This window comes from Amborella trichopoda, chromosome 11, assembly GCF_054954075.1.
Source record: "Amborella trichopoda isolate Santa Cruz 75 chromosome 11, AtrichopodaSantaCruz75HAP2 v2.0, whole genome shotgun sequence".
Lineage (NCBI taxonomy): Eukaryota > Viridiplantae > Streptophyta > Magnoliopsida > Amborellales > Amborellaceae > Amborella > Amborella trichopoda.
This window is the reverse complement of record NC_142346.1, coordinates 12,072,743-12,100,742: the sequence shown is the minus strand read 5'-3', so window position 1 is coordinate 12,100,742 and position 28,000 is coordinate 12,072,743. Positions and strand designations below refer to the sequence as shown.

Genomic DNA, 28,000 nt, shown 5'->3' with positions numbered 1-28,000 from the left:
CCCCACGTCGTTGGATAATGTGAAGAGCGAGGGAGAGAAATTGGACCTCTTTTCTGTCTGAATTCTGAACGAACTCGGACCATAGCACATTCGTCCAAACCAGACACTTCTCTCTCTCTAGAAACAAACCTCTTTCTCTCTCTAGACCGGGCATGGTTTCTCTCTCGCTACAAACAATCAAGCAAGCCATTACATGAACCATACCTTTTCTCCCTCTCTCTAACTCACACTCTCGCACAGTCATTCTCTCTAGAAATGCCAAATTTGAATCTAGAAAAACCTTCAGTGCCCAATAGAACGTGAAGTCTTTCTTTTTCTCTAATAAAATCTGCAATATCAAATTAATTAGAGCTTAATATTTATCTGGTTCTTTGAAAGAACTGATGGCATTCAATTTACAGCATAATCTTGTGCATTCAAGGTTCTCTACTCCTTTTCTCTTTTGTCTACAGCTTGTTTAATTTATTCATGATGCGCTATTCTTTATCTTAAGATATTGTGATATGCTTTCTTTACGTTGACTTCTCTATCTCACTCTCACTTTATCTCTCTTCTGAGAAATTGGAATGGTTACGGCTTGTGTTGCTGCATTTTCTTGTTCAATTTCTTGTCCTACAACTGGTTTCTCCAGTGGGCCGCAGATTGCCATGATTTATCTAGACTTCTTACTCTCTTTAGAGTTAAAATTGAGATGACTTATGGTTTTCTTTTTGCTGTATTTACTTGTTTGATTTTGTGTATTGTCACTACTTGCTCCATTAATTCATAGGTGACAATTAATTATCAGTTTATGAATATGATGGACAAACATAAATGAATAATTCCTCTCAAGAGTTGGTAATTGGAGGAATTTGGGATTTTCTATCTACATTAAACGGTTCAAATTTAGTGCTATCACTGCTTGCTTGGTTACATCAGAGTTTGCAGAAAATTCTGTACTTGTAAATTTGTTGGAGAAATCAAATGAATTTTTTTGCTTTAGAGTTGGTATGTTGATGAATTAAGGTCTTCTTGCTACATTTTCTGGGACAGGTTCTTGTCATGGAAATTATTGATCCACTAGGTCATCGATGGCCACAAATTATCGATTTCTATAAATATCAGAGAAATTCAACTGAATTCATTTTATTTTCCTGAGAATTTATGGCATTTGGCAAAACCCTATCTGTTGAATGCCAAACAGAATTTTTATAATTGATGGAGATACTTGTCTATATTAGCAACAAGGGATGAGCTAAAATTTAGTAATTTCCTTGATAATGGAGAAGTAATTTCCTTGATAATGGAGAAGCTAATATCCCATTGAATCCTAAGAATTGGTGGCACCCATTTGATTTCTTTGGTGTGTTATGAGTGTCATCCTCTTTTTATATCATCTCACCTTATTCAAAATGCATGATGGAGTTTTTAATGTGTCCTTTTTTCAGTTCTGTTTGGTTCCATGCTGCTATCATTGATTTTCTTCCTGTTTTATACTAGAATTCTTGCCAAGTGGCATCAAGAAAAAGCCAGAAAACTCATGAATGTTATATGAAAGCAACAAATTGTGGTCTAAGAAAGCAAAATATTTGTTATTTGTTCACGCGGTAGTACACCGTACATAACTGGTGATGTGTACTTTTTGATGCTTTTGTGCACCTATAAATTGGATTTTTATAGAAAGAAAGAAGTTTGTCGCCTACATGAATACCTGTAATGTACAATTTGTATTTACATTGCAGAATTTCAAACCCTCATCTAGCCCAGAAAGCTACTTTGTGGAAGGATGGAACTAACCCAATCTATCTTTCATGCTACAAAGGCAATTTGAGACAGAGATGGATTGTTAGGCGTGGCTTTGTAGAGTATGATAGACAAACTATTAGAAATGGAATTTTAGGGCATAAAAATTATGTTTTACCCTTTTGGAAAGCAAAAAGAATGTTATTTTCTACGTCTCTCTTGGCCACCAATGATGATGGAATGGCAGCTAGTGGGACCTCCCAAACCAGTTCTGGTGTTGAGGTAGAGGAAATGAGGACCAAATTAAATCAGTCCATACAGGGAGAAGATCTCAACAGTAGTCTGATACAGGCCTTACATGATGCAGCTCGGGTTTTTGAATTGGCCATCAAAGAACATACTTCAGGATCAAGGGTGCCGTGGTTTTCCAAGGCATGGCTTGGTGTAGATAAACATGCCTGGGTAAAGACACTCTCTTATCAGGTTAGTCCTATAATGCTCTTCTAAATCTAGTTTGGTGTGTATTTATGTGTTCGGGAATTGTTCGGATTTTTTAGATGGGTGGTTTACTATTTCAATCATAAATATACTGCATATTCAAGGATACAATGATAGACGATGTCAGTGTCAATGATCACATGGTTTTTGTGTGCCTGAGTGGGTGTAGATAAAAATGTGTACAGCTACCCAAATCCATTCCTTCATATCATGTATAATCTGAGCACTGAGCCGGTAAGGTACCGTAAAGTTGTTGATCCATGAACCTTCTTTGTTGGGTACCTGCTTTTAAATTCTGCACACTTTTCTAAGCAACCAGAGTTTTTGTCCAAGTCCTAGTTCAAAAGAATTAATGCAGTGTATTGAATTTCAAACAAGTTGAGTAATGATATATCACACTTTCTTTTCAAATCTTCCAATAATGTTGAAATACATCTTTGTACAACACAAATTCAATTTGTGCCGGTCGTATTTCTTATAGTGGCTCGTGCATCTCACATAGTGTTTTCATGTTCCTATACATCATTTTGTTGCTCATTTAAGTCACTTATCTCTTTACAGCCTTCATCATGGGATATCTTCCCCTTCTGAGCCCTGGGATAGCTTTCTTGATTACCTTTCTCATATCATTTATGGTTTTCTTTTTGTTGAGTCCACTTAATTTTTTTTATTTTTATTTTGCATTGAGAAAGACCGGATTTTCTGAAGGATCAGTCTGTTTTAGTTCCCTTTAAGTCTAGAATAACTATTACCCTAAGTATTTCAAGCAAGCTTCTCTTTATGTATTAAGTCTTCTTTTTTGATGACTGGATTTGCTAGAGCATTAGTTTGTCTCAGTTCCGTAAATATGTAGAATGAGTTCCATGCTATGTCTTTCAAGAAAGGTTTTCTTTATATGTCAGTATGTCTTTTTTTTTTCCTCTCTTCTTTTAAAACAACTGCACATGTTATTTATACTGTGAAGGCTTTTATGTGTCTCCTAATTGGTGCCTCCAAACGAGGATTTAATACAAACTACCATATTGGATGAAACTTCTCTATACTTTTGCTCATAAGACTAATTATTTTCCGTTTTCAAGTGAAAATATGTATGCAACATGTGATTTAAAAAATTTATGCCTATGAAATGGCTTCTTCGGTTCTAGAATCTCACATATCTGTTTTTCAGGCTTCTGTTCATTCTTTATTGCAAGCAGGAAGTGAAATTGCATCTCGAGGAGATGGAAGAGATAGAGATACTAATGTCTTTGTGCAAAGGAGGTCGGTATGCTATTTTAGAGTGAACTCTCTGGTGGGATATCTGTTCAGCGAATAATTATTAGCATGCCTGATTATTTGCTTCTAGTATGCCCAATGAGATCAAGTGGTTCCTAAAGATCAATCAGTCATTAACTTTTTGGCTTTGTCATTATATGGACACAGGGATCACTTTTTAACTTGCTAAAGTTTTGATTATGACATTATGCCAAAATTTAGTTATCCCTCAGTGTTCAAAAAAATATTTAGTTATCCCTCAGGAATTGATATGCTTGTGGTGCCTTTCGTTGTTGGAAAGATCATGTGGGATTATTCTTGGCCTATTGCTTTAATAGCTTCACTTACACAGTGTTTGAAGACATTTTAGTTTGATGTAAGAAATTTCAAGTTTATATTGGGGTTTCTTGCAAGGAAATGTATACAATGAGACCATTTGCTTTGGTGTAAGAAAGTCACAATTATATTGACAAATATGAAATCAGGTTGTTGGGGGTGTACTATTGGGTACAATGTCCAAAATAAAATTTATTGAATGTTGTGACACATTTCAATATATGTAGGATTTTCACATCCAATGGCTATGAGTAATTGTGACCTCCTTGCTTTAAAAATGAATGGTCTTAGAGTATACAATCTTTTTTTACAATATCTGATCATGAGCTACTGGTGAAACAATGACAATGCTTATTTTTTTCTATTATATTTCTGTGAGCTACTAGTTGCTTATTTAAATGGGAATGTGAAGAGTATAGAAGGAAAAAAGTGTTACGAAGATGGATGGATATCCTCTTTGCTCAGTGACCTCAGCTTGGGCTAGAGAAACTACCTCTTTATTGGTTTCTCCATAAACTTGTTGAAATTGTAAACTATGGAGCTAACAACCTCCCTGTTCTCCTAAACACATCCATGAATAGATCACCCTGTACTGGTCTAATGAATAAATCATATATGAAGGATTTCTTTCCACGAGCAAGGGGCTAGTAAGGGTGCCCATAAATTTCCTTATTCCACTTAGAGTAGTAACTCAACCGACATGGGATCCTCCATTACTGTTGATCTTGTTAAGGCCTTCTTGGCTATGCTGGCCTTATTTTTGATTATTCCTCCCTCCCCACTTGCTGAAGCAGCTGCATTCCCGTGGACATTAATCTTCATCATTTCAGTGGGAGGGCTCCTTCACATCTCCCTTCCCCTATTTTGAGAAGCTTCAGTATGCACCATGGACTTTCATTCGTATGCTAGGTCCTCTCCCCTCCTCTAACCTCTTCTTCTATTACTGTCTAGGAAATGGGTTTTATCTTGATTCACTCTTTTACAACCACTCTCCTTCTGACCTTCCTCTGAAAGTTCAAATCTAATTATTGTGCTCTTTCAATTTCCATCAAAAGATTATTAGAAGGTAGTACCTTCAAAGGAAGTTATCCCCTGCCAAAATGGGGCCTCAAGACTGACGAAGTCAAAGACACAGAAAGAACCCAAGAGATGCCAAATAGATGAAAGAAGATTCCCATCCCTAAGCTCCCATGTTGGCAAATAAGTAGATCGCAACTCATCACAATAGATCGCAACTCATCACAATCTTGTCTTTTATGGTCAGCTGCACAAATGTGCATCACTTTTAGAGGTACATGGAAACCCATTAAACAATCCACCCAAGTTTCAGACTCTATATTCGTGATCACTTGTTCATCCCTTAATGAAATGAAAATCTCTTCAATGACCCTACTATATCCACCAACTCACATACTTCATCCTCCGCTAAACTCCTTAACCTTGGAACACCATCCCTCAAAACTTCAAGACCTCCCTTCCCATTCAATATGTTGGACTGGCTATAAAATTTGCAATCCCACCCTTAGAAAATGAGAAGTGCTGGACAAAACATACATACATAGACATCACATACACACATGTACTGGGGCACACACACATATAAGCAGAACAACAACTGTGCCGTATACAATGTACACTGGATAACGAGTCACAAAAGCGAAAGGTCAGATACACCCCTCCTCAACTCTACACACACATATGCATACATATTACATACGTTAGGCTTCAAATTGTAGATAATTACGCCACCTAATCGTAAGATGTGATGATATATGTGTTTGTTGATATATGTTTTGGACCTTACAGTTTATTACGGCAATCTACTCCCCTGGAGAGCATAATTAGGGAAGAGCTGGTGGCCAAGGAACCTGCAGTGTATGATTGGTTTTGGTCGCAGCAGCATCCAATGGTTGTGACGAGTTTTGTGAACTTTTTTGAACGTGATCCTCGCTTCTCCCTTGCCACTGCAGTGTATGTTTTTTCTGGTTTTAGAATGTTGCCTCATTTCATTTAGAGGCTTCGAATTCCAGTGCTTAACACTTAGAAGGTTAATACTGTACTGTTATTTTTCCTCTTATGGCTACTAGCTGGAAGACAGGAGCATCATTGGCCTCAGGCAATGGAAGTGACTTGTCTCTGCTTATGCTTGCCCTGTCATGCATTGCTGCAATCACCAAACTTGGACCAGCAAAAGTTTCTTGCCCCCAGTTCTTCTCATCCATACCAGATGTCACTGGTAGACTAATGGACATGCTTGTTGATTTTATTCCTGTACGTCGAGCTTATCAGTCCATGAAAGAAGTTGGTCTACGCAGAGAGTTCCTTGTGCACTTTGGTCCTCGAGCTGCATCATTAAGAGGTAAAAATGATAAGGGAGCTGAAGAGATGGCTTTTTGGGTGAATCTTGTACAGCAACAGCTACAACGAGCTATTGATAGAGAGAAAATATGGTCAAGGTTGACTACCACTGAAAGTATTGAGGTAATTATAATACCATCTTCCTTTTGGTAGGAAGCAAGTTGTCATGCTCTTGTGCATTTTTATAAGATTAAATTGGATATTTTATTAAAGAAAGGTTAAATTAGATGTTAGTAATTTGTAATCTTTTTTATGAACAAAAAAAATAAAATAAATTCTAATCTTTTTTATGGAATATTTAAAGTATATCATTGATTTAGTGCATAATGGTTATTGTATCTGATTGGTATCGTCCTGTAATTGGAAAGTTTTACACCATATGCTTCCTGCTATAAATGATATGCTCTTTGTTTTTGATTTTGTTGACATTGTTATTTTTCTCTTGATAAACTTCTGTGCTAAGGATGCCTAGTCGAGAACCTTTTGGTATGTGTCCATGTTGGTGTGTATGTGCAGTATTGAGCAGCATGTACAGATGACTATGTGCCCAACATTATAGTGCTGCAACAGGAGAAACTTAAAAAAGTTGAGTGGCCATCAACATATCTGATTAACTGAATCTGTAGTCTATGGATATTTTTCTCTTCTTCTATTGCATCTCTTTGAAGCAAATCTAGGGCATCAATTAGCTAGAAGCTTGGATACATATACCACTCTCTTCATTGATACAAATTTCTATTGCAGTGTTAAAAAGGCCTAGGTAAACTACGTCTTATCTCCATGGTCTAATGGAAAAACCATGGTCCATTGGGTCATCACCGCCGATTGACATGGCGACTAGTGAAGGGGGACCCACTAGGTAAGGACATTGCCCAGGGGTTGGTCATTATCTTCGTGTATTGCTGTCCTTAATGGATGGTGACGATCCAATGGACTGTTTCTTTATAATCTGTTAGATTAAAATCATCATCATTAGAGCATTTTTCCAACTATTCGGGGTCAGCTAAACGAATCCTGATCCGTCATTATGCTTTATCAAGGGCCATACCCTCAGTGAGGCCATAAGTCCCCATATCTTTTTTCAATAATTTTAACCATATATTTCTCACTATCCCTTGCCTTTTTTGAGCCTTCCACTTGAAGCAACTTGCATCTCCTAACAGGTGTTGTACTAGGTCTGTGCTGCACATGGCTAGCCTACCTAAGTTTACTTTCTCTCATCTTATTGCCTATTGGAGCCACACCTAAGTTCTTCAAAATGCATTCATTTCGAATTCTATCCATTCTTGTCTTACCACTTATCCATCTTAACATACTCATCTCAGCTACACTCATCCTATGGATATGTTGTTTCTTGACCACCCAACATTCCTTTCCATAAAGCAAAGCTGGTCTCACAGCAGTAGAAGGAAAAATCGGGCTGTCTAACCAGTAACCGCTTGATATCGGCCGATTTCAGCTGGTTTTGGTGATGGATTGGGTATTTTAAATTTTTTTTTAAAATTATATAAAAACCCAAAATATAAGGGATTTTATTTGTAATGCATTTTTTAATGTTTTTCATTACTATGGCAAAGATTGGAAATTGTTTTGGCCATTAATACGTATTTTTACATATTCCCTGTATTTTTTGAAAATTTCAAAAATACCCCTTGGCACAAATCGATTCTTTAAAACCCATTTTTCTTCATTAATTTTCAACTTCATTTGGATGTGCTTTGTTTAATCATTATTTAAATATACTTTTCATATTTATTAGATTTGTTTTGTATTTTTTTTAACACTTTTTTGACTGCCCGTGATTTGCCTGGTTAAAACAGTTCAACCGCCCGGTTTACCGGTTAGGGCTGTTGAACCACTTTCGGGCCCATGTCCAGTTAACCGTTTCGGTTCGATTTTTCCTACATTACTCACAGCTGTCCTATAGAATTTCCCCTTTAGCTTCATTGGTATGTAGTGATCACATAAAACTCCGGTTGTTCATTTCCACTTTGCCTACCCAGCTCTAATACTACGTGCGATATCTTCCACAATCTCTCAATTTTCTTGGATTATCGATCCAATTTGTCGAAAGTGCGCTCTTTTTGGTATTTCTTGGCCGTCAATCTTAGCTACTTCTTTGTCTCTACTCATATTATTACTATACTTGCATTTCATATTCCCTGTCATAGTCTGACTATTTTTGAAACCTTTAGATTCTAGAGCATCCCTCAAAAGTTATTACTTTGTTGATGTAGCTTCGCTTTTCATTGATCAAAGCTATGTCGTCCACGAACAAGATACACCACGGTACCTCATCTTGTAAGTGCCTAGTTAAGTTGTCCATAATTAGGTATGGGTTCAACGCTGATCCTTATGTAAACCTATTACCACTGAAAACTCACTTGTCTTTCCACTAGTTGACGCTCTCTTGTATATACCTCTCACCAAGTCGATTTAGTATCTGAAGACTATTTTCTTTTCCAACACCCACCAAATTAAATCTCGAGGTACTCTAGCATAAGCTTTCTCTAGTTTAATAAAGACCATGTGGAGGTCTTTTTCCTTCACCTTAGACTTTTCAATCAGTTTTCTAAGTAGGAAAATAGCCTCAATTGTTGACCTCCGTAGCATAAAACCGAATTGGTTTTCTGATGCACTCGTTTCATGCCTTAGTCATTGTTCAATCAGTCTATTCCACAGTTTCCTATTGTGGTTCATAAAGTTTGATTCCTCGATAGTTTGCACAATTCTGTATGTGTTCTTTGTTCTTTTAAATAGGTGCCACAATATTTTTCCTCTATTTGTCTGACATTTGTTTTGTTCTCAACATCTTGTTGAACAGCTTGGTCAGCCAGCCAATGCCGATCTCTCCATGCACTTCCAAACTTCTATTAGGATATCATCTGGTCCTAAATCCTTTCTTATCTTCATCATCTTCAAAGCTTCTTTCATTTATGATATCCTAGTCCTATGAATGTATCTATGACCTCCGTCCCTCATTTATGCCAACGGTTCCTTCTATTGCTGTGTTCCCATTTTGTTCGTCATTTAATAATTTTTTAAAATAAACTTTCTACCTTTTGTTGACTACCTTCCTTCACCAATACCTTTGATCCTCACTCTTAATGCATTTGATATGGTTTAGATCCTTACACTTTTCTCTCGCATTTTTGTCAGTTGGAAGGCATCTTTTTCACCTTTTCCTGTTCTCAATTTATTGATTATCAAATGCCTTAGTTTACCTTTACTTACTATTTATTTAGCGTTTTTATTGGCATATTTATATTCTTCTAATTTGATCATTTCTATTACATTGCCAAGTTTTATAACATGATTGTTTTTTGCTAATGGTCTTCTGATCCTCATCACTCCATCAAGTTTTCTTATTGAAATTTCTTTTCCCTTTAGTTTATCCTAAAACTTCTTTCCACTTTTTTAATACAGTCAACCATCTCATTCCACATAATATTCAGAGTTCCATTTTTCTTCTTTAACTAATTTATTGCTAAATAAATCTATTTTCTCATTTTTTAAATTCTACCACCTAGTTCTTGGATACCTATTAATTTCATACCTTCTCTTCCATCCCTTTATGAAGACGTCCATACCCACAACCCTATGTTGTGTAGTCGAACTCTTTTTTGGGATAACCTTACAGTCTTGACATGATGGTCGTTTTACCTTCTTAATGAATAAGAAGTTTCTTTGACTGTTATATGATTCATTTTATAGGTTATTAAATGTTCATTTCGCTTTTTAAAATAAGTGTTTGCTATTGCTAGGTCGTAGGCTATAGAATGTAGAATAGCTTCACCCATCTTATTTCTTTTACCGAACCCATATCCCCCATGTGCCCCTTCTTATCCTCTACAATCCTTCCCTAGATAACCATTTAAGTCCCCTCTTAAGAAGGTCCTCTCTCCATTTGGTATGTCTTGGACTAGTCCATCCATGTCCGCCCAGAATGTCTCTTAATTCTATCATCTAGTCGTACTTGTGGTCTGTTAAGTACTAATTACTTTAATTATCTCTTCCCTTAATACAAGTTTAATTAATAGGAGCCTCTCACCTACTATCTTGACATTAGCTATTTATCTTTTTAAATCTTTGTCTACTATTATGCCTATGCAATTTATATTAATGTCCTTTCTCATATATCAAGGTTTATACCCATCTATTTCATTAGCTTTTTCCCCTTTCCACTTAGTTTCCTGTAGACAAGCTACATTTACTCTCATTCGTCTCGTTATATCCACTAACTCCATAGTCTTACCTGTAAGCATTCCTACATTCCATCTGACTAGACGAATCATATTCTCTTGGACCAGCTTCTTTACCCGCACTCGTCCAGAATGGCATGGGAACCCTTGCCTATTTTTCACCGCAACGGGATAGTGCTGTAGCATGTCGCTTCTTTGAACACCCTAACTAACCCTAGCTCGTTTCTCACTATACTTGGGTTTATGGAACAATGCGTCGCTTTCGGGGAACGCTCTAGCATAAGCAGATAATGTAGATTCATGATTCACATAAAGTATTGACAAAGTTTTACGTTGTCTGCCTACTAACACAATCCACCTCCTTGACTTGGGCTTGGGACGGGTTAAGGGAAATTTACGGTCTCACCATTCTTAGATGTATGTAACATCAATAAATCATCTACCAAAAAATATGATATAAGGACAGCACACCTATTCTTGTGATCTGTGCTTATGTAATGGCGCTGTAAGGAGATCCTCTCATAGTCATGTATTATTGAGAAGTTTTCTGTCTACAAGTAACATGGAATGTGTAACATACTGTTAGCCAAAAATAGTATGATGATAAGTTCATGTACCAAAACCATAAAAAAATGGAGAAAGAGCATGGTGACAAAGCTGCTAGGAAAAAAGAAAGAAATTCAATTATAATAGAAAATTGTAGTACTTATCTTATTCAATAGACATCTTTTTCTCAGTCTGTTAGATTAAAATAAATTTCCCAAAATTGTTTGTGAATAATCGTTTCTTGACACACTCATAAGCTTCAAAACTGTCAATGCCATTCTCCATGGTGCAATTTGAGGTGACCAATTCAGAATGATTGTGCTCTTATAACAAGGATGAAAAGTTGGGTAATGCATCTAAGTAAACAGAGAGCACGCAAAAAATTGTAGGCTTGAAGCAATGACCCAGATTGGACGTAGTGATTGTAGACTGCTCTTAGCCAACACATTGATTGCATGCTTGCAGGGCCATCTACTCCCAGGAGAAGACAACATAGCCAGATGAGACAGACCAATATAGGGCCCTTGGGTGGACAAGTAGAGAGGTTACTGCCTGGACTTCTGAGAGCACAACATAGCTGGACGAGATGAGACAGACCAACACAGCGCTTTCTAGGTGGCAAATAAAGTTTCTTGGGATTGGGCATCATTGTTGCCACATAGAAAACTAGCATACCAGAAATTGCTTGAGTGTTCCATATGTATATCCTTTTTTTAAATCTTGCTTCGGGCTATGTTACAACGACACAAATGCAAGAATCCATTCCTGACTTGGACTCAAAGAATCCCACTCTCCTATATATTTTGCCAAGTACAGTATGACATGTCTGTACAATGCATATGTCTATAAATATTTATATATAAAATTATTTGTGATTTGTTATAATAAGATTAACTTAAAAAAATAGAACATGCAGTTCCTAATAAAAAACATTTGTCCAAATCATAAGAGACGTACGTCCACATGTCTCTTACAAATTGGACATGTCTGTCTTGTTCATCCAATTCTTGGACTCGTGTCCACACAGCAGACATGCTTTGTCTGCGAACTCAAAAAATGAACATATCCAGGCACAAAGTCGACATGGAATTCCTTTGTCTATATGTGTGCCGACCCATGTTATTCTCCTAATCGCACATGACACACATGTCATTGTTACATAGCTTTTGGGTAATTTTCTTGTAGAAATTCAATAATCTTCTTAGATAATTTAATTGCTCTTCTCTTTCCAGATGTGCTATTAGTTGTCAAAATCCATCATAGGATCATTCCAAGCCCTTTCCACGTGGAAACTATGAAAAAGCATGTGCCTAGATTCTGTTGACAAAGAAATATCTTGAAATTCCTGCCCAAACAGGCTGACTGTAATTACAATCCCTGTAATTACAATCCACAAACATGTGGATGATATCTATTTATCCTCCATGTGTAGGATATATTTACTTAGTTACAACCCCAATCTCAGGCAGTTACATTAATTTTCGTTATGGTCTGATGAAATTGGAATTCTTTTGTAGTTATACCATTGAAAGGCTCCTGTTATACTTACCCTCTATGGAAAATGAAATGTACCCAAATACATATATTTTTTTATTGAATGGTGGTTCTACTCTAAACCAAGCCCTTTGTTTGACCACTAAATTAATGCTTTTTCTGTTTCCATGATATGGTTGTTCTGGGGAATGCTGCTTTATGTAGGTCTGGTGCTTAATTGCCTTGGTCACTGAATTAGTTTTTACTGAATAATGAAGAGAATTTGTAAAGATGTGATTTCTTCGCTAATGTCCCTTTTTTATGTGGAAAGGTTTTGTTATTTTCTTTAACTGATGGTAAAAGGTTTTATGTTTCTTGGAACAGGTATTGGAAAAGGACTTGGCAATATTTGGGATTTTTATTGCATTGGGTAGGAGCACGCAATCTTTTTTATCTGCAAATAACATTGATATCATCAATGATTCCGTTGAGAGTCTTATAAGGTATTATTTCCTTCTATCTGGTTTGTATTGATGATACTTCGGATTTTTTCTTGGCACAATCCAAATATTTAAACATCCAAGTTAATTGGGATCTTGTTACCAGAATGTGATTGTTAAAACTTAAAACAATGGAAAAATATAAGAATAAATAATGACAAAAATATTTCCCATTAAAGAAATTGGTGGCACTCTTATGGTGGAAAGTGCTCTGGACATTGCTTGAGCTCCATATTGCCTTAACTGTGGTTACATCTCTACGAGACCCAACCTTCTTTATATGGAGAAAAGGATGCATGTATTGGCTATGTGATATAGGACGTGGTTCAAAAACTTGTCCCAATATTGGTTATATATTGGCTTAGGGCCCTGCCTGTCACAGTATGTGATGGTTAAGAATCTTAGGTCAAAACTAATATGTTGACTATTGTTATTTTATTTAAATAGTTTGTCATACAAGGGTATAAAGACCAGTACATTAACTATTGTTATTTTATTTAAATAGTTTGTCATATAAGGGTATAAAGACCAGTACATTCAGTTTCATAATTTGAAGAAAAAAACATATTGCATTCAATATAAATCTTCTTTTATCTAATACTTTTAGAAAGACATAATAAACATTCTAAACCCATTAATTTTTTTAACAATAGAATGAATTTTATACTAAATAAAAGTATTGCCTTCATTATAACAGTTATAAATACCATTATTTTGTTGCTTCATCAAATATTGCTGGTTCTATCATTATTTTTTAGAGATGATTATTATTTCCTCAGTTGATGTCTGATATAATGGTCAATACTGATATTTTGGCCTCTGCCGCTTACCGACATGGTTTGCCTTGATCGATTTTTCAACCTTGTGTAGGACTACAAGCACAACTTAGAACATACTATAATATTAAGAAAGAAAAATAGGTCGAGATACTTAGATATGATGAGTTTGATTCTTCAACAGTGATATTCTCTTTGATGTTGTGATGGTAGTTTCTCTTTATCTTCTATATTAATCTATATTATACTCTTCTATTCAGGTATCTTATTGGGGGAAGTGTGTTGTATTATCCTCAGCTATCATCCATTAGCGCTTATCAGCTGTATGTGGAGGTTAGCAACATCAATAAGAAGTCAAATATATATAACATTTAAATTTCCTGATATGCTCTGTCAATATATTTCCTGGGTCCTGTAGGTGGTTTGTGAAGAGTTAGAGTGGCTTCCTTTTTATCCAAACCATTCAGGTGCATTGAAAAGACCTCATGAAAATAAAGGGAAACAAGTCCAGGGACTTCCCAAAGGTGAAGCTATCTCCCAAGTACTGGATGTGTGCTCTTACTGGATGCAAAATTTTATAAAGTACAGTGCATGGCTTGAGAATTCTTCAAATGTCAAAGCAGCAGAGTTTTTGTCCAGAGGGTACTGCCTCAGACGATTGTGGTCTTGTATCTTGTTCTTTTGGCCCATTTAATTGTTAAACCGTATGCTTCGTATGCATTGTCATTGGTTACTCTTCTTTCTTGACACTAGCATGTGGTACATTTGCAGCCACAGCAAGTTAAAGGAATGCAGGCAAAGAGTGGGGTTCCTGAAGTAAGTGCTGATCAATCGTGTTTCTGATTATTCTTCAGTTTGCCATTGCATTGTTGAATTTGTAAGCCCATGAATGCATCTTGTGCCTATCTATGAAATTGTGCCCTTGATGATTTCTAGGAATGAACGGGGCCAAGATGGTTTGCAGTATTCTCATGAACAAGTTGACACAGCATCATACACTTTATCTGAGACAGAGTTAGACTCGTTTGATATGGCAAGTTCATTGTTTGACTTCTTCTGTGGAAGAATAGGGAGTTGTTTGATTTATGATTTGGTTCAAAGCTATTCTAAGTTTGTCACAGAACATATTATGTGAAAGAACTTAGTCTGTTATTCCTTTCATCTATTTTTAGAGGGAAGTTCTTGTTTTTTCCTAAAAATTAAAAAAAAAACGTTCTTGTTTTTCCTTAAATGATGATTCCATTAGAAGAAACTATTAGTGGCTTTTATATCTTTATGTGATGATGCCATTAGAACAAAGCTATGGAGGTTATTAAAGGGATCCAAACTACAATTTCTTTTTGAGCAATTAAAATGATCTTCTTGCCTACGTTTCTTGCTCTCATTGATATGGTTCTCATCTTTTTGGTTTTACAGGCATTAGAGAGTGTTGATGACGCTTTGAAAAGATTAGAAGAGCTGCTTCAAGAGCTACATGTTTGCAGCTCGAATTCAGGGAAGGAGCATTTAAAAGCTGCATGTTCTGACCTTGAGAGAATAAGAAAACTCAAGAAGGAGGCAGAGTTTCTTGAGGCATCATTCAGAGCAAAAGCAGCATCACTCCAGCAGGTGACATCTATGGACTTTTTGTTATATCCGTCCTAGAATTTATCCCAGATGGATATGAGTGACTATTACGTGAGATTCCCAATGTTGCTTCAAGTACTACAGAACATGTTGAACAAGGAATTGGGAATCTACTGCTATAAAACTTTTTCCTTCATCTACTAAAACTTTTTGGGATGCATCCCAAGGCTGTTTGTTGTCATTTCGACAACTTTATGCAGTTTTCTGGGGAAATTTTCACAAAACCAATTCTCTAAAACTCCTTTTTCCTGGGAAATCTTGTACAATTCCATGATTGTGAAATCAACCTGGTGAAAGTGAGGTTGTTTTGTGAAGTGACAAAAACAATACAAATGATTGGGAAACATTCACTTATAAAATGTCATTAATCATGGCATCTTGATGTTAATGTTCTATTGCAGTATACACATGCAAGTTGAAGGGTAATGTTTTGCCATGGGCATGCTAGATATACGAATTTGATGGTCCCTTGACATAGCTTCAGTTAATTTAACATCCATGTGATAAATAGAAGGAGAACATGATGTCTTGATAAATTGGTCACTAAATTTCTAATAAATTGTTTGTCAATGATAGGCTGATAGCAAACCTCAGAGTTTGATTAGATGAGAAAATTATAGCATTCCTAGTATCATCAATTATATGATTTTGATTGTCTGGGTTCTACGTGTCCATTAGCTTTTTCCCTGCAAATGACACCATGATGGTTTTGGTGTTTGAACAATTGGTGCTGCAGTTTTGTCAAAGTGATGGATCCTAAGTTAGGATTTGTGAAATCTTTCGAATAATTATGTTCATTAATCCCCAGGCATTTTGTGATATGGACTTCTGTTTAATTTTGCATCATTGATCTTGATCTAAAATGACTCTGGTGGGTCCCCTTTGTCCATGCAATAGGGAGTTGATGATAGGCATTTAGATCCATCATTAAGTAAGCAGAAGAGTTTCTCCAAGAAAAAGCATGGAAAAAAGGATCCTCTGATGCAGGATGGGACTGAAAGCAAGAGGGGTTCCCCAGCTAGGTTTGTTTTCTAGAAATAGTACCTAAAGTTATTGGTGTCTATTCTGCGTTATGGTTTCCATTTATTTAGTACATGTTTGTCAGGTTGGAGACACTGTTTGTTAGAATAAGACTTGAAGGATGTTGAGACAAATTTGGTGCATGGCATGTGGTTGAATATGTTTGACAGGTGATTTGCTTTGCAGGTCTGACAATGGTCCTCATGGCTTGTGGAGTTTCTTGTTGCGCCGCTCAACCAGGCAAATAGTCTCTAAGGATGATGTACCATCAAGAGTGGACCAAACTGTATGTTTTTATGAACTTGGGATCATTTATCTGCTTTGTTCCCTGTGTGTCTCACATGATTGTGACTTTATGCCAACTTAAAAGCCCTGCCATTCAGAAGAACAAAGGAACGTGCTTCATGAGTCTGTTGTTTTATAATATAGGATAAGATGTGTTGTAGTTGATATGAAATTAATTTGAAAATTTGCACATTTTAAGTCATGGTAATTACTGGTGTCAAATATGCTTAGGTTCATATCGCCCAAATTTCTTCCATCAATGTGATTGTGTGATGGAAGTGGTGACATGAAAGTGGCATTCCTTATCCAAATATATAGCTTAAAGTATGGCCTAATGTCTGGATCTTGAGGGAAGTGCAAAATGCTGGTCTCTGTTGATATCTAGATCTTGAGGGAAGTTTAAAATGCATCTCTCGTTGCACCTCTCGCTTTTAGAAGGGAGCAAGTAGTGTGCACAACTTGCAACAGTTTCATTAGTAGCAAGAGATGTAATGGTTGCTATCTAAATTATTGCAGGCTCCTTTTTGATAGCAACAACAACTGCACTTGGACAGTTCATGCGTGTCATTAATTTAGTCTATATTGTACGTGATCTAGTTCATGTCGTGAGCTTGCTCTTAGATCAAATTTTCTATTTTAATTATTTATACTTAGTTTGGAAGGAAAAAGTGGTAAAAATTCTGTAGAGGATAGAAATGCTACAACGGAGTGTATCCTGATTTCTCTATACACATGATGGAAAGAAATTTCCAATGAACTGGTGTTCCTTGGATTCCTTTGACACATGTTTGTCTGGGAGAATGCTTGGGGCCTATTGTGAAGGTGATTTTCAACAATCAGATGGTTATTTTATTTTTAATTGTTTTTACTCGCAAAGCTGGCAAGAATCTTTGATTTGTTTTAAGTACTTGATGTTATGAGGGATTAATAGCTGTATATGCATAGTTTTAGTATGCAAGCCTAAATAGCACTATGTTTCCAGCTAACGTAGACAAAGAGAAAAGCGGTGACATTTTTATATTGTTCCCCTGCATATGCTTTTTGGAAGTCTTAATTTCCGAAATAGTGGATTACAGGCTACCGACCCTTGTGAAGAGACCTACAACTCCACAGACAATGGAGAATCAGAACCAAATGAAATTCGCCGCTTTGAGCTTTTGAGATGTGAACTGATTGAGCTTGAAAAACGAGTTCAGAGAAGTACGGATGGAACTCAAAACGAAGAGGTACCGAAAGTGAATATTGTTTGCTTGCTTATTGTTATACATATTTAACATGATATAGGATGCATCTTCACATACTTCTATACGCATGAATTTTTATGTTTTTCTTTTCTCCATCTTTCCATTCATGTACTTGTTGGATTAGGAATTTTTGAATCCTTTTTGCATAGTTCGTCTTCATGTTTTGAGTATCACTTATACATTCTAGTGACGATCCATTAATTTGCCAAAGCTTATGATTGGATATGTTGTGAACTTTTGAGTTTCCCAGTGAGAGTAGAAGTTTCCATTTCAAATCCATCATGATAATTTACTTTATCAAAGATTCCTTAGTTCACTAAATACACCATATATATATATATATATATATATATGAAAAATATCCAGTCAGCCCATTGGCTCATATCGAATCTGGGCCGATCGGACGGTCACAACTGCATTTTGTATTTGAATTTTAAGTTTTTTTCTACAAATCCAAATCACATGAAATTTGGTATGTCCTCCACTCTTCTAATCAAGACGCACCTAATAAAATTATTTAAAAATTATTCGCAAATGATAAATAAAAAATTATTCACAAATAATAAATTGACCAAAAAACCTTAAAGTTTCAAGAGGTATTTTGATTTATTTATTTTTTGTGAATTATTTTTTATTAGATTCATCTATTTTTTAAGAATAGATGCTCCAAATTTTAAGTGATTTAGATTTGTAGAAAAATAGTTTAAATTCAAATACAAAATGCAATCCTGACCATTAGATCGGCCCAAATTCAATCTGAGTCATGGGGCGTGTACTGTAGCTGTCAGCTAGCGGGCTGATCTCAGACTCTCCCATAGATAGGGAAAAACTGTTGTTAGCCCATAGGCTGATGGAATAGTGTAAGCCTAATGGCTTAGATTGAATCTGGGTCAATCCAATGATCACGATTGCATTTCGTATTTAAATTCTAATTTTGTTTATAAATCCAAATCACTTGAAACTTAGAGCATCTATTGTTTAAAAATAATATAATATAATAAAAATATCAAAAAAATAATTCACAAAAAATAAATTGACCAAAATACCCCTGAAAAGTTTCAAGGGTATTTTGATCATTTCATTTATCGCGAATTTTTTTTTGATATTTTTATTAGGTGTGTCTTGATGAGAAGAGTGGATGGCCCAAATATATAAAATTTCATGTTATTTGGATTTATATAAAAAGTATTAAAAATTATATTACGACATACAGTTGTGACCGTCAGATTGACCTAAATTCAATCAAGGCCGTTGGGCTTACACTATTCCATTAGCTGGTGGGTCTAGAATTTAGTACTCCAAAATTTTTGGCATCAAATGGCCTTAGAAATATAATAAAGTATTTTAACAATGACTTACTTGAAAATTTCGAAAAGAGCATTTTTGTAATTTTAACTTACCTTTAAACTCCAATCATCATTAAAAAGGTCAAAAGAATCTTTTTGATTTGAAATTGAGTTTTAGAGGGATTTTAAAAAGACCAAAATACCCTTTTTAAATTACATGAAATATTTATGGTAAAAAGTCATTTTTGATCATTTAAGGGTATTTTATGGTAAAAAATTTCAGAGTATTGTAGTTTAGGTTTGCCATTAGTGTGGCGTATTCTAGAATAACCATATATATATATATATGAGAAAGCTAAGGTCAGCCCATCAGCTAATGGAACAGTATAAGCCCAACAGCCCAGATCGAATCTGGGTTGACCTGACGGTCATGACCTCATTTTGTAATAAAATTTTAATACTTTTTCTACAAATCCAAATCACATAAAATTTTAAGCATCTATTCTTCTCATCAAGGCGAACTTAATAAAAATATTGAAACAATAATTCACAAAAATTAAACTGACCAAAATACCCATGAAACGTTTCAGGGGTATTTTGGTCCATTTATTTTTTTTGAATTATTTTTTGTTATGCTTATTAGATTCTCCTATTTTTAGAGAATAAAAGTTTCAAATTTCAAGTGATTTAGATTTGTAGAAAAAAGCTAAAATTCACATACAAAATACAATCATGATGGTCAGTTCAGCCCAGATTCAATTTAGGCTTTTGGGTTTACACTGTTCCATCAGCTGGTGGGCTGACCTTAGCTTTTCCATATATCTATATATATATATATATATATATATATATATATATATATAATATAGTGATTTTACCTACTCACATCACCATCCAAGTTCACACGATCACAGTTGTCTGGTAGTGTTTCAATTTTCATTTTTTTTTACTTATCGGAATGATCTGAAATTCGGAGCATGTGTACACTTTAGTGAGGCGCACCTAATAAAAATATGAAAAAAATAATTCGCAAAATATAAATTAATCAAAATACCCCGTAAATTTTTGAAACACTATTAGACAATCGTGACTGTTGGATGGTGATGAGCATAGGCGAAATCGCTGTTCATTTTCGCCTATAGGCGTTGGGAAGACTTTTCCTATATATATATATATAATTTGTATTTTAAAAATTAAAATACTACCTGACAATTGTGACCGTGTGATGAACTTTGGACAGTGATTAGCATAGGCGAAATCACTGTTCATTTTTGCCTATGGCTGGGATTCCACCTATATTACTATTAATTGTAGATGCCAAGTGTTGTTAGCTTTTTCCATATATCTATATTGGGTAGGTAAACACATCCTACATGAAATCCTTGAACTACCTTGGATTTGTAAAGTTCTTTCAGTAACTTAGGTGCTCACCACCAATGTAACTCTCTCGAATAATTTTATCCCCATGCATCTATATACAGCCCTTCCTGCTGCTTCCTGATTTTAGATACTTCCTTGTAAATTATGAAGCCAGTACTCAGGTCTTGGACATAGAACACCCTTCTCTATAATGTCAACAACTTTCAATTGACAACAGTTCTTGGTACTTTTTAAGGGCAAATGGGAAACTATTCCTTTTGTGATACGATGACATAGACATAGATTAAATAGGCTGAAATCATCCTAATGGAGCACTAAATGTATTTTAAATAAAATAACCCCTTCTGAATGGGTTCTCTTCATTTGTCCTTGACAAATGACAAAAATTATTCCTGTCAAGTTGTGAGAGGATCTTGAGGCCAAGGTTACTTGAGGCCCAGAATTTGGGTATGGGATTCTAGACTTACAAGGATGGGACTCTCTCTCTCACACACACACGTGCAACACGCACACATGTACACACAAAATCACATACATCTGCATGCACACGTCCACACACACACAGTGTGTGCACAGACCTCCTAGGCACAGGGGCTTAATATGATAATTGCCTACGCACAGGGATTCTATACGATGATTAATTACTTTTTGAATGAATGGATGGTTATGTTGTCCAGTACCTCTTTTTTATCTGAAATGTTCATCCGGGAGAATGAGAATATGATCTCTTCATTCAAGTGTAACTCATTATGCAAGATGTATCATCACTCATGTAGGCTCAAGTTGATGGGATAGATTTATTTCAAAAGACATTATGTGTCTGCATGCATGCTTCTCCAATCCCTTAGATCACTATGCTGCTGTTCATTTTTTTTAAGACCCCCTCTTGATAGGTTTGTAATAGAGTTTTTATTTTATTTCAGGAGAATATCATCAATGAATCTGAACTCTCCGTAAACAACTCTGCATTGGGAAGCTCCCTGGCGCCCTTAGTTCAAGTGCAAAAGAAAGAGGGCATAATTGGGAAATCTATTGACAAGCTGAAAGAAACTACCACGGTAGTGTTGCGTTTTTTAGTTCTCTTTAGGTCGTTGCATAAATTTCTCTAGTTCTTGTATAGGAAGCAACCTATATCCATAAGATTTAGAGGGATAAATTCATATTTAATGACGTGAAATATGGGCTTACAATTCATTGACAAGAGAGGGAGGAGTATCTTCGTGATAGGTTTAGATACATAATTTCACTGTAAACAAATTGTTTCTGTTTTGTCAAAAACAAATTGTTTCTGTTTTGTCAGGCCTGTATATCTCAGAGCTTTCTTGCTTACATCTCCATGCAGTAACGAGTTAGTCGAGACTCTAGAATTTGGATGCTACCTTGTACTATCATTACCCTCAATGGATAAGAAGTGCTGAAATTACCAGCATGTTCATTTACTAAACCTGAATAAGTAGTTAATTGTGCATAAATATGCAGTTTGACTTCTTTCAAATAATTTCTATATTTGTTTATTTTGTCAGTATAGCTCTATGTTTTGGAGTATGGTTGACTTTTAATTCACGTAAACAGGATGTATTGCAAGGAACCCAACTTCTTGCCATAGATGTGGCAGCAGCGATGGTACTGCTTAGGAGGGCAATCACAGGCGATGAACTCACAGAGAAAGAGAAGAAGTCTCTCCGAAGGACATTAATTGACTTGGCATCAGTAATACCTATTGGCATTCTCATGCTTCTCCCTGTGAGTTTTAGATGGCTGTCCCTGAATATATATTTCGTGTCTGCATTTTTTTTTCACATTTATATGGCTGGAAATTAGTTTCTGTTGTAGAAGAACAAACCTAGTTATAATTTGAACATGACACAGTTGCATGATGGAAATTGTTGGCTTCTGTTTAAAGTTAGTATAGAGAACATGGTTGCACCATGGCTAAACAATCCCCATTTCTGTTTAGAGTTAGTATAGAGAATATGGTTGCACCATGACTAAACAATCCCTATTTCCTTATTTCCTTATTGGCTTCTGTTTAAAGTTGGTATAGAGAACATGGTTTCACCATGGCTAAACAATCCCTATTTCCTTGCCTGGGTTACCAGTCTCAGAATGGACTCTGATAAATCTACTCCTCCCCTGTGAAAACTCTATATGAACATTTATAATCCATACCATTCACCTTTCTGGAGGTATGGCCCTTTGGTTGCACATCAAAGAACTCAGAGATGCACAATGAAGAACCTTTAGAACATTTTGAACCGTCTCCCAGGTCTATAACTTCGAGCTTATAACACTTATTTCACTCTTAATTATTCTTGCGTTACTCTAGAGTTGTTCTCGTTCATTGCTAGTCACTTGATTTCCATCTTATATGGAGTATGCTTCATGCATGAGTTGAACATTTTTTAAATTTCAGGTTACTGCTGTTGGGCATGCAGCCATACTAGCAGCAATTCAGAGATACGTGCCTGCTCTGGTATGGAATTTCTTTCTGAAGTCTTATGTCTAGGGCTTCTCTCTCTCCTACCCCTTCGGCCCCCTCTCCCTCCCTCTCTCTACAATCCTGATCTTTGAAAAACCAACTGGTTGCTCTTGACACCATGTTTCCTTGTCTATAGATTCCTTCTGCCTATGCACCGGAGAGGCTGGACTTGCTGAGGCAGCTTGAGAAAGTGAAGGAAATGGAAGACAATGATGGAAGTCCAGATGATAGTGGAGTGGCACAAGCTAGGGAGAACTGAAGGTCCACAAGTAGTTGCATGGTCCTCATGAGGCAATTGATGGGCTGATTGGTTGAATTCGTGTAAAATGTTGATACTGTTTACATGTAGTCTCAACTTTTCCTTGTATTGTTTGTATCTGTCCTATAGCCATTTGACAACAAGTTGGCATAGAGGAGCTCATTCCAAGTGTCAGGCACTCCAGGAAGGCACCAGTGGCTACAGTCTTGCTGGATTGGAGGTATGCCTTCCTCTCTATGTATTGATGGATGACCATCTTTCCTGAACTCTGTCAAGTATGTGATGTTCAAAAAATGCACATTTCTTTTGACATATTTGATGTGCTCAATAGTTTCTGATATGACTTGGTTATTCCATGGCTCCCTTTCCAGTTCTGTTAAATTAGTCTCTGGCTGAGTATTAGCATGACACTGACCTCCATCATTCCATGTTCCACCTCTGCTGTTCGCATTCAGGAACACAATTTACTAAGTCAGGTTTGGGATAGGGAATGTTTGCTATAATCCGAAGGAATATGGATTGTAATCTAGGGTTTGGTGGGTCCCAATCCCTCTCATCACTGCCCATTGTATCATTGAATGGTGATGATACTAATGGACTATGGTATTTGATAGTCCATTGGATTATAGCATATGTAGCCTTTGGGTTAGGAGTATCCAAGCACAGTAAGGAACTTGTTTGTTGTGATTACCTGAAATGTACCGGAGAGTAGCTTCGGAAGAAAACATGGCTCCCTTGAGTGTTCAAATTGTGAACTACCCATTGCTTCCATGTCTGCAAGGACTTGCGGAAAGCATCTTTGACATCCATTGTCATGTTGATAGCTTCTCCTTCTTGAAAGTAGCAACCCCTGAAGCACAAATAACACAATTTTAAGATTTTTGGATTTTGGCAATAGCAACCTGGGGCCAGAAACAGGAGGATACTGATTCTAAAACTAATTTGATTGGAAAGAAGGAAAATCAACCCAAACTGCACATTTGGGCCTGATATTACATTCTACTTTCATATAGGTAAACATTTTAAATGTCTGTTTCAAACTTGGTATTGGTTTTAATCCATATAATAGAATGGATGATCAATGAAAATTGTCCGTTCTTGCAAAGTATACCCATGTCGTTGATGGATATATATGCTACAAGATGGGACATTTGCCATCTTTCATGTTCACCATCGAAGAGAAAGGATGGTGGATGTACCATACACCATTGGTGTAGGGTACACTTCTGATAAAACATTAATCTTCTCTAATGTAAGCTAGTTTCATTGGAGTATATTGCGCATACATTTTTTGGGTTTTCTCATGGTTCCACCAATGCCCAGCATTGAAAACGAGAAGGTCTGAGCCCACCCACCCAGATGACCACCAATGGAGCTTATCAATTCTGATTGCACTTCTGACCTTAACGGAGGAATTCTTAGGAGGGGAACCTGTGAGCATGAGGAAAGGCAGTCTGTAGTATTCAACTGTGCAGTTATATTCCTCGAATTTGATGGAAAGATACCCCTTGTGTTTTGTTATAGGTTTTCCATTCTCTTCGTAAATGCTTGATTTGTTAGAAACAAACTGAGCTAGCATGCAAACCAGTGACTCCCATTGGTTCCTTCCTATGGAGTCACCTGCAAATACGATGCGCCCATTTCGGCTTCTCTCCAGCATATCCTTTCCATCGAATCTGCGATAACAGACATGAAAATAAGTAACAAGCATTTTTTTTCTTTGCTTTCAACTCTCTCTGGGGGTTAAGTTGACATTGATGCTGGTTGTGGAGCATGGCAAAAGCACTGCAACAGAAAAGTGATGATCCATTGCATGCAATGCAGATAACATTAAAATTGAAGTTGTGTTTCACTAATTCTTGGGTTATTTTCTCTGCGAGACATTGATGTCCATGTAGGCAGACATTTATGTTTGGAAGTGGCATTTTCCATTATTACAGTCTTAATAACATTCTGTTATGTCGTTTCTTAGAACTAGTTAATAGAGAAAAACTCTCCCTCGGGGGTTAACACAGATGCTGGTTGTGGAACTTACCATAAGCACAAGAACAGAAAAGTACAGATTAAATTGCTTGCAATGCAGTTAACTTCAAAATTAGAGACGAGGTTCACTGCTAATATGGTTGTTTTCTAGGCAAGAGATATGTAATGCTGAGGCAGATATTTCGGTTTAGAAGTGGCATTTACCATTATTTTAAGGACCTTTGCTGCTGCCAACTTGCCATTATAAAGACTTAATAACACTGTTATGCAATTTCTTTGGAACAAGTTATAGAGGAAAACTAAAACAATGTCATTGTTTTGTTGCAATGGCAAGAGCCGCTACTGTTACTAATGTCTTTTAAAGCACTAAGTTTCTGGTGTGTGCTAGTAAGAATAATGCATGCATGCGAATATACAACACTACATGCACATGCGTTTTACATACACATTCCACATTCATGCCAGTGTGCATATGCATTTTACATACCTGAACATGAATTATAAGAGTGTCATTATTAGATCCAAATCATCTACAAGACCTTGGGGATCAAATGCAATGCAATTCACATGAGGGTACCATAAAAGTATTGCTCTTTTAAATGCACACAGCTTAAGACCTCTTATGGCATAGGGTGCTTGTTCACCTGACCCAAAGATATTGTAGAGAGGCTAAATTATGGGTTTGTCCAATTTAAATAAAGAGCATTAATCCCATTGATTAAAAGAGGATGAGTTAATTTATACTTCAGAATACTTTTGTAGTTCATGGATCGTAAGTTAGCCATTATTCTACTAAACTTCGTGTTCATGGAAGAGAAAGCAATCCAGACTGGCTTGCGGGTGCCACTGTTTTTAGATTTTCTGGTGTTCAATTTCCAATAGCCCACGCTTTTTTTTTTTTTTTCCTTTCAGGTGTTTAATTACCAATAGCCCAATGCATTGGAGCCTTTATTTCAACAGTTGGTTTGTCAAAGGGTTTTATTTTTCCAAGGAGCAAATTATGAAAGTAAAGACGAAAAATCTAGTTTAGGAAACAACAATTCTTTTTGGATGGGAGAAACAAAAGAAAACTGGGATATGGGTACTGTTTGAATGTCAGTATTCCCCTCGTGTTTGACTCCTTTTATTAATTAAAGGGTGGCCAGATGTGTGTAATTTCCACTGAAGCAAGTTAAGAAAAACAAATTCATAAATTAATTAGCAAAACAAGTTTACAGTACTGCTCAAATTTTCTTTTTGGGTATTTTCAACTTTCTTGATATGAAATTGCAAACAAGTTTGTTAAAATGTGTTATGTTTTTTTTATGGGTGCGGTTTGTACAGAGCCTAGGCTCTAAACAATCAAATTAGAGCCTACCTTCAAATAGTCTCGAGAAATCTTTGTGGTAGCCTTAAAATATATTTTTATCTTTATTTATAAAGTTTAAAGCTTTGAAAATAGTGTAGATAGATCTATGAAAGCTTAAAAATCTTGAAATTGACAGGTAAAAAAATGGGTTACAAAATACCCTATTTCCAAAACTTAAAATCCTTTTTTATGTTTTATTTTATGTATATGCATCTTGATGTTGTGATCAATTTGAGGATATTTGGGCATGAAAACCTCAAATTTTTGAGGTAGGCTCAAATTTTTGAAGTAGGCTCAAATTTTCCCTTTTTTTATTAGTTTTGTGGACCAGCCTACCAATCCATAGTTAGTTATGGCTTTTCTTCTTTTTAATGGTGCAAGTTTGGGACTCCGTGAAGTAAAACTATAAGAATGAAAACCTGCAGTAGCTGGGACGCAATATGGAAAAAATAACAATGGTCATGATATTGATAATGATTATGTTAATAATAAAGTCTACCAAATCCCAATAAGGAGGTAGAAATATTCAAGGAGTAATAATAAGATTACAAACTCCCAAAAGAAAATGGTTTCAGATTCAAACTCTAAAAAGTCCGACGCAAGTTTGCGTGGGTTCTACTTCTACTGTTATACATAGAGATTACAAATTTCTTGTTTTTGGGAAGGCGAATTCCAAATCCCATTCTGCTTATCAAACAAATTCAGATAAAAACTAACAACGATATAATCAAATACTGGTAAGTTAGAGAGAGAGAGAGAGAAACCTTGGAAGATCACAGCCTGCAGGTTGCCATCTCCACCTCAGGTAATCCCTGTCTTTCCTGCCATTGTCGTGGCACCTAAAGCCAGGATCGAGAAATGCACAATTTCCTGCATAATCGAAATATGGGTAGTTCTCGTCTTGAACCCACCGGCCATAAGAGAAATCACATTTACTATTGACATTCATAGAAGTCTTGCTGTTGGTACTTGAATTGGAGAGATCCGGTGCCAAGAAGCTGAGCTTTTCGGCAGCGACTTCGCGGAGGAGGGAGAGAGGTTGGGTGCCTAGAAACAGAAAGCACGAAACGAACGTGAGGAGAATGATGAAAGGAAGCATGAATTCTCTCCCATAGGAGGGGATGGGCAAGAAGCAATGGCAACGATGGTGATGTTGATCTTCCATTCTATGCAGGAGAGAGAGACTGCATAGAGGAAAATGAGTTATTGAGAGAGAGAGGTTTCATGGACAATGAGGATTTACCATATAAAGGGGAGAGAGTTTCTTAAAAATACTATATAAAGGGGAGATCATAGATAGCATTTGGAGAAAGGTTCTTATTTTATCCTTCAAATGACAACGAATGGATGGAGACAGAGGACTTGCTTTGTGTTACATAGGGAAGAATTTCAATAGGGTGTTCTTTATATGCTCTATGGTTTTTA

The 28,000-nt window shown here is 36.2% G+C and overlaps 2 protein-coding genes across 4 annotated transcripts; one reads left to right on the top strand and one right to left on the bottom strand.

Moving 5' to 3' along the window:
* Positions 1-56: 56 nt before the first annotated feature.
* On the top strand, positions 57-23,556 carry LOC18426964 (uncharacterized). Of its 2 annotated transcripts, none has more exons than XR_016044338.1 (18): positions 57-421; positions 1,722-2,205; positions 3,389-3,480; positions 5,617-5,781; positions 5,898-6,291; positions 12,774-12,892; positions 13,926-13,998; positions 14,084-14,307; positions 14,437-14,481; positions 14,602-14,698; positions 15,082-15,273; positions 16,189-16,313; positions 16,498-16,597; positions 17,663-17,822; positions 21,430-21,564; positions 22,079-22,249; positions 22,920-22,979; positions 23,122-23,556. XR_016044338.1 is itself a non-coding variant. In XM_006836023.4 (18 exons), exons 1-18 carry the CDS (start codon positions 384-386, stop codon positions 23,242-23,244), a joined length of 2,787 nt encoding a protein of 928 aa, XP_006836086.1. In that variant the 5' UTR covers positions 57-383; the 3' UTR covers positions 23,245-23,556. The 2 variants fall into 2 exon arrangements, 1 of the variants encoding a protein (XP_006836086.1); XM_006836023.4 differs by having other exon boundaries at positions 17,673-17,822.
* On the bottom strand, positions 22,496-28,000 carry TBL9 (TRICHOME BIREFRINGENCE-LIKE 9). 2 transcript variants are annotated; one of them, XM_020662748.2, is made up of 4 exons: positions 27,340-28,000; positions 24,531-24,920; positions 23,936-24,094; positions 22,496-23,682 (listed from the first exon to the last, which is right to left on the bottom strand). In XM_020662748.2, exons 1-4 carry the CDS (start codon positions 27,738-27,740, stop codon positions 23,337-23,339), a joined length of 1,296 nt encoding a protein of 431 aa, XP_020518407.1. In that variant the 5' UTR covers positions 27,741-28,000; the 3' UTR covers positions 22,496-23,336. The 2 variants fall into 2 exon arrangements, with proteins under 2 accessions (XP_020518407.1, XP_020518406.1); XM_020662747.2 differs by having other exon boundaries at positions 22,496-23,685; positions 27,340-27,892.